Source organism: Tyto alba, unplaced genomic scaffold (assembly GCF_018691265.1).
Source record: "Tyto alba isolate M040663 unplaced genomic scaffold, T.alba_DEE_v4.0 Super-Scaffold_17, whole genome shotgun sequence".
In the NCBI taxonomy this organism is placed as follows: Eukaryota; Metazoa; Chordata; class Aves; order Strigiformes; family Tytonidae; genus Tyto; species Tyto alba.
In genome coordinates, this window is record NW_024881279.1 from 21,783,672 (window position 1) to 21,793,293 (window position 9,622).

The 9,622-nt window shown below is 55.5% G+C and overlaps 1 protein-coding gene across 1 annotated transcript; it reads right to left on the reverse strand.

Annotated features, from left to right (window-relative positions):
• Positions 1–5,008: 5,008 nt before the first annotated feature.
• LOC122153222 (protocadherin gamma-A10-like) lies at positions 5,009–8,875 on the reverse strand. Its single transcript, XM_042790024.1, is given in 2 exon segments — positions 5,009–6,816; positions 6,818–8,875. Coding segments are annotated over 2 exon segments (3,432 nt in total). The 5' UTR covers positions 8,705–8,875; the 3' UTR covers positions 5,009–5,271.
• Between the last annotated feature and the right edge of the window lie 747 nt (positions 8,876–9,622).

The following is a 9,622-nucleotide window of genomic DNA, read 5'->3' on the forward strand; positions in this document are numbered from 1 at the left end:
GTAAGATTTAATTAACCAATAGGCTTAGGATAGCAGTAACTAATTGTAGCCAATGAATTGTCTCGTGTATTATGGACAGGGGATAATAACTAATCAAATGTTCATCTTAGGCGTGTGACCAGTGTGTGAAGAATGCATGGAACCAATCAAGCCTTCTGTTTATGTGTGACCAGTTGCTAGGAAGGTTTATAAACGAACTTGTATCGGCAGTTAGGGGATTTCGATTTCTGACTCTATAGAGTTGCCGGAGTCTGTGATTCTCCTCAAGACATCACTGAAAGAAATGTTTCCCACAAAACTTCTCCTTGGGAGAACAAGGATCCCAACACAGACGCATGCATGGGGACTTCTCTACTCATCACACACATTAGAAGAAAACCAAAATGGTCTAAAGAGCGTAAGTGATATGCAGCTCCGTTACAGACTCAGTTGTCGGTATCAGCTCAGAGACACCATCATTCACCTTCAGCACCTGGGCAATTGGGCACATATGTGACTCTGTAACTGGTAACGCAATGTTGACATCTATGCCCAAGAGCTACCATTGACAGGGAAAGCTGAATCAGCCGTGACACTGCATGAAAGGAGTCGATTGTCTGCACACGCTTCAAAGAACAAGTTGATTTGGAGAAATTCCTAACAAAATTACACTCCCATTCCCCTACATTCCCAGCACATATAAGACCAACAAAAGATCAGCAGTTACTTCATATCAGCAAGAGCCATTCATAAAATTTGAAGGCTGGTAAGGGCTGGGAAAAGCAAAATACAACCAGGATGAAACTCTACATCACCATCTTACAAGGACATACAACTAGAAATACGACATTTTGCACAGCAGTTCCTAGACATAGTACAACTGAAGCACGTTTGCACATCTATCGATATTGCTTGCCATGAAATTTCTGAGAGGATTGTCATCCCATTTAGGACATGGGAAAAGGGGTCTTGGTGTAAGCGCCAGAGGCCTTGTCCCCAGGTACCCTATTAAAGCACCACCCAGCCAGATGGAGCATACAACCCCCACTTATCCAGCTTCGAGGTCAGTCCATCACCCATCTTGCACTGACTTCCTCCCCATCTGTATCTGAGAAGCAAGAGCAATTCTACAAGTAACATTTAAGGAAACACGAGTGAAAGAAACCACCTTTATCTCATCACTACAAGCAAGGCAAGAACTTAATCCCTGCAGAAAAACAAGCATTACAACATACTCTGATAGACCATGGTACTTAGCATCAGTGCATAATTAATGGTGTTCAGGAGGAGTTAAAATTAAGAGTTTTGCTCTTCCCAAAGCTCCCCTGATGTCATTTGTCATAAGAACATCATTAAGGTGCCACTAATGAATCAACAACAACCACCAAGCACACAGGAAGAACCTCCCAGGGCTTCCAGTGGTGCTGCAGTAACATGGCTGAAGGAGAAACTTCTTTGGCAAGGAGAAACTCACATTGCATGATGCAGCAGGTGGGCACTGAACACGGGAACGAGCCAACCCTCTCTCTTGTGTCCTTCAACAGCCCCTCACGCACAGCTCCCACCACTCCTGTCTCCAAACCTTCACAGCTTCGTTGTCTTCTTTGACCCTCATCATTTACAAGAACATAACATCAAAGGGCCAGATGCTAAAACAAAATATCTCTAACATGCACCATGATCAGGCCATGTACATGTACCAGGAAGGGAAGGTGCATTTCTCTACAAGGCCCAAAGGCACAGAAATGATACACCGTTATCTACTCCATTAGGCTCACGCTTCTGTTTACTTTCACAAGCAAGGAAAAGACCATCTGCTCTTCTGTAGCCTCACACACAGAGCTCCCCTGTCTTCTCTCCAGCCCTACACAGCTTGCGGGTTTGCTTCCGACCTCCTCGGGATTGACAAAACCAGATCATGAGAGTATTGATGCACCATGGTCACACCCACAAGGGTGGTAAATCTGTCTAATTACCACCATTCTAAGGAGAAACCCAGGATTCCAAATCACATGAATGAGCACAAACCGAAGCAAAAGGCGAGCAGCCATCCAACAGAGAATGAGTCATCAAACTGATGGCCTAGGAGGAATCTCCTCCCCTCATTTATCACATGCACTGCTCCACAGAGATGAGACCTCCACTGAGGTCATGTTTACCTCTGTTCCCCAAAGACTATAACAGAACACAAAGATACCCTCACATCTCCTGCCTTTCACAGCCGCTCTGGCATGAGCAAGAGGCACTAACACATCACGCTTTGCTAAACGAAGCTCTGCAGATTGTTACAATTAAACCTACGTACATAGGAGACCAGGAAAAGAACAGCAAAATCATAAATCAGACGAACAAGGCGAGCAAGCATTAGAAGAGAAAGTGGTGTCACAGAAACTCACCGGGAAGGTGTCTCAGTCTTCACTGCAGGCGTGGAAATTCATCCCTGGGAGAACCTGAAAGTCCCTGAGCTCTCAAGATGCAAGTGCTGCCCTAAAGTCTTACTCTGGACTTTGCAGAAGGGGGTTCACTTTAAGACAAAGTCATCAGCTCTCCACAATTTTTCTAATGTGTGGCCTGCTCATCTCACACAAAAATGAGCCTGTAAGTGTAAACACCTTGTCATGGACCTTGTTCTGAAGATACGTCTTTTGAAGAATTATAACGGACCCTGTTTTAGCCTCAGCTTAATTTTCCTCACAGATAAATTTTTGTTTTAGGTGATTAAAGTATTTCATGCAGGAAAACCAGTCTCAGCTTCAAAAGAATAAAAAAATTACCAAAATGAGCAATGAGCCACGACATTCCAGGAAACAAAGGCCTGAAACAATAAATAATTACACCTGTGAAGAAACATGGCAAAGCTACAGGCAGACAGAGGTGGATAAAGGAGCTTTCACACAGGAGTTATGAGCCATTCTACCCATGCAGCAGCATCTTACCCACACAGTTACTGTGCAAACACTTTGTGATTGGAGGACTACCATTGCCTTTCAGGACAGGGAAACCAGGATCACAGCAAAAATGGCACAGGCCTTGGCACCAGGCCTGACAGCAAACCCTTGCCCAGCCCAAACCACCCTGAGCCACCCCTTTGCCTGGGCCAAAGCCAGCCCCTCGCCCCCCTCGCTCTGCATTCACACCCTTTAGTTCCACCATGGACAATATTCAGCTCTTGGCCACGTGTCAGCCACAGGCAACAGGGCAGTTCATTCAAGGACACCTTAGGGAAACAGAGGGCTAGCAAAGTCTTTGTCTTGCCAGCTGAACACTGTCAAGGTCGGGATGGAAACTGCTCCCCAGCCTAAGAATTAGAAGAGATCTTTCTTTTGATGCTTCAGGGGTTGCGGGGCACAATGATGCCCAGATATAGAGTTGGACAACAGGTAAGGCAAATAATGGGAAACTTAAATAAGTGAAGGAATCACAGCTTAATATTTCAGATTATGGCAACTCTATTAGCTACCCAAGAAAGGTATCCGGTTGGTAAGAAGTGCACCGGACACTCACACAGCAACTTACACCAAAGACCATAGCCAACGTTCCTCAGTGTAAAGTCGTCAAACAGTTAAAACTGGATCATGTCTGGAAATAAACTGTGGGCCTTACCTAAAAACTAGCAAAAATGGAAATTTTACAAGATCTTTATGTCTTGTAGACATTACACATTACAGAGCAGCAAAAATTTTCACCTGCCCTATATCTAAAGAGAGAATTTTTCAGTCTGCCAACATCATGCAACAGGACAGAAACCTGCAGAGAGAGACACCACTGAAGGAAAACTTGCACACACAGTTCTCCTCCTCTGAGAACAAGAATCACAACATGGACACATACAAAGAGATATCTCTGCTCATCACAGCAGTTCAAATAACAGCAAAAAGTTCTCAAGTGCATAAGCAGTAGAGAGCTCTCGTTAAGACTCGGTCATCAAAGTATCAACACAAAAACATTGTATCATTCTTCTTCAGCACGTGGGCAACATGGAAGATACATGACTCAGAGCTCAAAGTAAAATGTACATCTATGTTCAATATTTTCCATGCACAGGAAACATCACGCAACAGGAGAGAAAATTGATGAACCCAAAGCTTGGCCAGTTGGAGACAAGTGGAGATGTGTCATCTCCAATACTAAAGAAACATTCAGACTCATTTGTTGTAGTCCTACAATAAACCGTGGTAATTATCAAAACACAGACCTAGTCTGCACAACCCTGTGCTCCTTACACACAGCATCACCAAGTCTCTCCTCAAACCCCTCACAGCTCACATGGGTTGTCACTAATCATCATCATAGACTCCACCACAAAAAAATGTCACACAGACAACTTTGCCCCACCATAGATAATATTTGACTTTTCCCCATGTCTACGTGACAGGGAGAAGCATTTCTTACAGCAATATTTGAGGGAAACATACCTAGGAACATCTTTCGCTGCACAGCTGTAAACATGAAATGCAGATATGGGACAGTCAGACAAGTGTAACAGATGTGACCATCCACACACCCTCAGACACAGTGGGCCACCTTTACATCTTCACTACGAGGAAGGCAAGAAGTTAACCCCTGCAGAAAGGAAAGGACCGCAACATACTCTGGGAGATGATGGCACTTAGAGGAGCTACATAATTAAGGTGCTTAGTAGGATGGGGATAAACTTTTGCTCTTCCTAAATCTCTCATGATGTCATTTGTCATAAGTACATCATTAAGGTGTTCTTTATGAATCAACAACCTGCGAGCATACAGGAGGAACCTCCCAAGACTCCCAGTACAGCTGCACCAACATGGCTCAGAAGAAACTTATTTCGCAGGAAGAAACTCACATACTACAGCTGGGCACTGATCACAGAGAGCAGCAAACCATCTCTTCTGTGTCCTTCAACAGCCCCTCTACGCACAGATCCCAACCCTCTTGTCCTCAAACCTTCACAACTTCCATACTCTTCTTTGACCCTTATACCTTGCCAGCACACGGCATCAAAGGACCAGCTGCCCACACCATTTCTCCTCAGCAGGCACCACCATCAATCCATGCACTTCACTTTGATATCGTTACAGCTCTGTACTGAGGAGGAAGATGCATTTGTCGGCTCACCAGTCTTCTGGGAAGAAACAGCAAGGGGCTAAAAGTAAAAGAGGAGCGCTCCTCAGGGAGAGACCGGGCCGTTGACCACCTTCACTGGGGGAATTACGTCTCCCTCCCAGTCTCTCCCCGCCCGCCCTCAGACGGCTCTTGCCGTAGCAGGGAGTGTCAAGCCAAGGCACACCCAGCTCCCTTTTCGCTCAATCGGCCTTAAGGGATCGGGAACCAGCAAGACAGACCTCCCGTTTCCCGCAGTGCCCCTCCCACGCAGCCACCCGCAGACTCTCGCGGCCACTCCCCCCTTCTCCCGCTGGGGCGCTGAGCCGCAACCCCGCGGTCACCTCCCGCGGGCAAGTGGCACCGGCACACGGCGCCGGCTGCTGCGGGAGCCGCTGCCTTGCTCGGACCTCCCCCTCCCGCGGCAGGAGCCACGACTCGGCACGGAAGGGGCAGAGCAGAGCAGCGCGGGGAGAGGTCGCGCAGCAAGTGGGGCTGGCAGGAGGAACTCACCGGGGCAGCGGCGGGGTCCTCCCCGAGCAGCGGCGCGGGCTCGTCGGGCGGCGGCCGGGCCGGGAGGGTGTCGCAGCAGCTGCCGCCCGACAAGCGGAGCTGGCTCTTGCGCGAGTCGGCCGTGAGCGACACCTCGTGCGAGTAGGAGTGCAGGAAGGCGCGGACGCCGTCGATGCCCACGAAGTGCGAGGCCGGCACGCCGCGCAAGGCGCCGCTGCCCGCCGCCAGCAGCTGCGAGCGGCGCCAGCGCCGCAGGCGCAGCGCCAGCAGCAGCAGCAGGAAGGCGAGGAAGAGGCAGGACACGGCCGCCACGGCCACCACCAGCCACCGCGTCAGGCTGCCGGCCGGCTCGCCCGGCGCCGCCGCCGCGCTGCCCAGCTCCGACAGCAGCTCGGCCACGCTCTCGGCCAGCACCACCGTCAGCGTGGCCGTGGCCGACAGCGCCGGCCGCCCGTGGTCCTTCACCACCACCACCAGGCTCTGCCGCGCCGCGTCGCGGGCCAGCGGGAAGCGCGCCGTGCGCACCTCGCCGCTGTGCAGCCCCACGCGGAACAGCCCCGGCTCCGTCGCCTTGGCCAGCTCGTACGACAGCCACGCGTTCTGACCCGCGTCCGCGTCCACCGCCACCACCTTGGCCACCAGCGCCCCGGGCTCCGCCGAGCGCGGCGCCAGCTCCACGCCCGCCCAGACCGCGACCGCGCCCGCGCCCGCGCCCACGCCCGGCACCGGCGCCGGCGCCGGCGGCGGGTACAGCACCTGCGGCGCGTTGTCGTTCTCGTCCACGATCACGAGCCGCACCGACACGTTGCTGCTCAGCGCCGGCGCGCCGCCGTCCTCCGCCCGCACCCACAGCCCCACCTCGCGCACCTCCTCGTAGTCGAAGGAGCGCAGCGCGTACAGCGCGCCCGTCTCCGCCTGCACCGACACGTACGACGACAGCGGCGCGCCCCGCACCCGCCCCTCCGCCAGCCGGTACCGCACGCGCGCGTTCTGCCCCCAGTCCGCGTCCGCCGCCCGCACCGTCAGCACCAGCGCGCCCGCCGCGTTGTTCTCGGGCAGCCGGGCGCTGTAGCGCGCCTCCGCGAACACCGGCGCGTTGTCGTTCACGTCCAGCACGCGCAGCGCCAGCACCGCGCTGCTCCACAGCGCCGGCGACCCGCCGTCCGCCGCCCGCACCGTCACGTTGTACTCCGACACCTCCTCCCGGTCCAGCTCCCTCGCCGTCACCACGCGGTAGTAGCTGCCTCAAAGGACCGCTCTGCAGCCGGAACGGGACGCCCCCGCCCAGCGAGCACCGCACCTCGCCGTTCGGCCCCGAGTCCCGGTCCTGCACGTGCAGCAGGGCCACCACCGTCCCCGACGGGGCGTCCTCCGAGATCTCGCCCAGCTCCGACCGCACCGAAATCTCGGGCGCGTTGTCGTTCACGTCTGTCACTGTGATCACCATTTTCGCAGTGTCAGAAAGTCCCCCACCGTCCTTTGCCTGCACCTCCATTTCATAGATGTCGCCTTCCTCGAAGTCTAGGCTCCCCGCGAGCGTGATCGCACCCGTCTCCGCATCCAGCTGGAAAATCTCCGTTGCCAGGTCCGTCGCTTTCTTCAGGGAGTATTTCACGTGCCCGTTGGTCCCTTCGTCGGCATCCGTGGCCGTGACGGTGAGGAGGGTGGAGCCCACGGGCAAGTCCTCGGGCACACGCGCCGTGTACTCCGCCTGCCCGAACACGGGCGCGTTGTCGTTCGCGTCCAGCACCGCCACGCGGATCCGCGCCGTGCCCGTCCGTGCCGGCTCGCCGCCGTCACTCGCCCTCAGCACCAGCTCGTGAAACGCCGCCTCCTCCCGGTCCAGCGCCTTCGCCAGCACCAGCTCGGGACGCTGCTCCCCGCCGGGGCCCGCCCGCACGGCCAGCGAGAAGTGCTCGTCGCCGCTCAGCTCGTATCTCTGCACCGAATTCGGCCCCGAGTCCGGGTCCTGAGCCTCGGACAGCGGAAACCGCGACCCTGGCGCTGTCGTCTCACTTATTTTCTCCTCTAGTTCAATTTCTTTGAAGCTGGGCGCGTTGTCGTTAATATCCGTGATCTCCACTTCGATTCCGTAAACGTGCATTTCCCCCTCCGCGATCACCTCGCAGCGCAACACGCATCTCTCCTGCAGCCGGCACAGCTGCTCTCTGTCTATCCTCTGCGCCGTCACCAAATGGCCCGTCTTCCCGTGCAGGGCGAAATACGGCGTCCTACCTGCCGAGACAAGGCTGACGCCGCGGGGGCCGAGCGCCGGCAGCTGCAGCCCCAGGTCCGCGGCCACGTCGCCCACGAACGAGCCCTTCGGCATCTCCTCGGGCAGCGAGTAGCGCAGCTGCCCCCACGCCGCCTCCCACGCCGCCACCAGCACGCACCACAGCAGGGCTCGCTCCCGCCGGCCCCGGCGCCTCCCCGCCGCGCACATCTCCGCCGCGGCCCCGGCTCCGGCTCCCACTCGCCGCTCCGGCCCCGGCTCGCCGCTCCCGGCCGCTGCCGCCGGCCCCTCCGCCTCGCTGCAGCACGGCTCCGCACCGCGGGGACGCTCGCAGACCGCCCGGCCGCCGAGCCAGCCAGCGAGCGAGCGAGCGAGCCGGGCCGCAGCGGGCGGGGCTGCCTGCAGCGCTCCGGCCTTCCTCTCGCTCCTCCTCGGGCAACAGCGGCGCCCGCAGCCTCCTCCCGGCACTGCAGGCACCGAGCGCTGCCGAGCGCTGCCCGCCCTGCCCTGCCCTGCCCTGCCCTGCCCTGCCCTGCCCACGGACAGCTCGCGGGGACGGCCCCGGCGCCACGGACGCGGCGCTGCCCGCCCGCCGCTCAGCTCCGCCGCGGCCGCTTCGCCCCCCGAGCTCCTCCTTCCTCCTCCGACCGAGACCGGACACCGCCGAGGCACAGCCCTCCCGTGACCGTGGGCTCTCTGCCGCGCCGACAAACCGACTCGCAGCGCCCACGAAGGTCGTCTCCGATCCGACGCGTCCAGTGCGACGACTCGAAGCCCCTCGGGAAGCCCCCGCAGCACAACCTCCTCCGCCACTCGCACAGCTTCGGGGAGCAGTCCGGGCGCACGGCTTTGCCCTCTCCCTCTCTGCACATCCAAAGCGCGCCCTCCAGCCGCCTTCATTCCCCCCGCCCCGGCCGACAGAACCAGCAGCGATGAAGATCCGCCCTCCAACGGACACCCGGGATTTCCTGCGCGGGCTTTTCTCCTCGGCGCCCTTCTCTTCGTCAGCGATGTCTGCTACTTGTGGAGCACGGGAAGAATCGCTTCCAATGGACAGATCGCTCACGGAAAATACTTTTTTTATTAATTATTACTATTATTATTTTTACTATGACGTCTCGAATATTACGAGTTTCTGACACATTCCCCAGAGCGGATTTTTGAAGTAGATTTGCTGGAATGGCTTGTAGAACGGCAGGAAAAGAGGCTTTTCAGTATAAAACGTGATATTCAGACACACACACGCAAACACACAGGAGCAGAGTTAACAGGCTCATCACCACAGGCATCAAGAACTTCACTTTCTTTCCCCCTGAAATTACAGTGTAAAACATTGATGATTGGCAGGAAAGTATTCATCTCTTCCTTGTGGTGGACTTTGTTAAGTGCCGAATTGCTGCCGATTTGCATATTTCTTTATCTGTTTAGATCTGTTCTCAGAGGGATGGGCCTTCCCGATTCTGCTCCTTCCCTCAGGGAGGCAGGATCAGCACTTCCCATCCACACCAAGTTAACCCCTCGCACTACGGCTGCCACTGCTGGCTGCCGTTTATTGGTGCTTCCGTAAGACACCGCTAATCATGGATGAAAAAGCAAAGGTGAAGGACTGTCACGTGTGATTTTCCTTTTTGATTGTCCACAGAATTCTAGAGTTTGTAGAGTTTATACACATTTGTATTCATCCAAGGTGGGAACAGCCTCTGCAGGTAACCATCAGGCAGATGCAATAACAACCGATCAGGTGGCTGAGGGACCGGGTGCGGGGAAAGCCGCGATCGGCTGCCGGGGACTTGTTCCTCACCTCCCTGAACCGCAGGC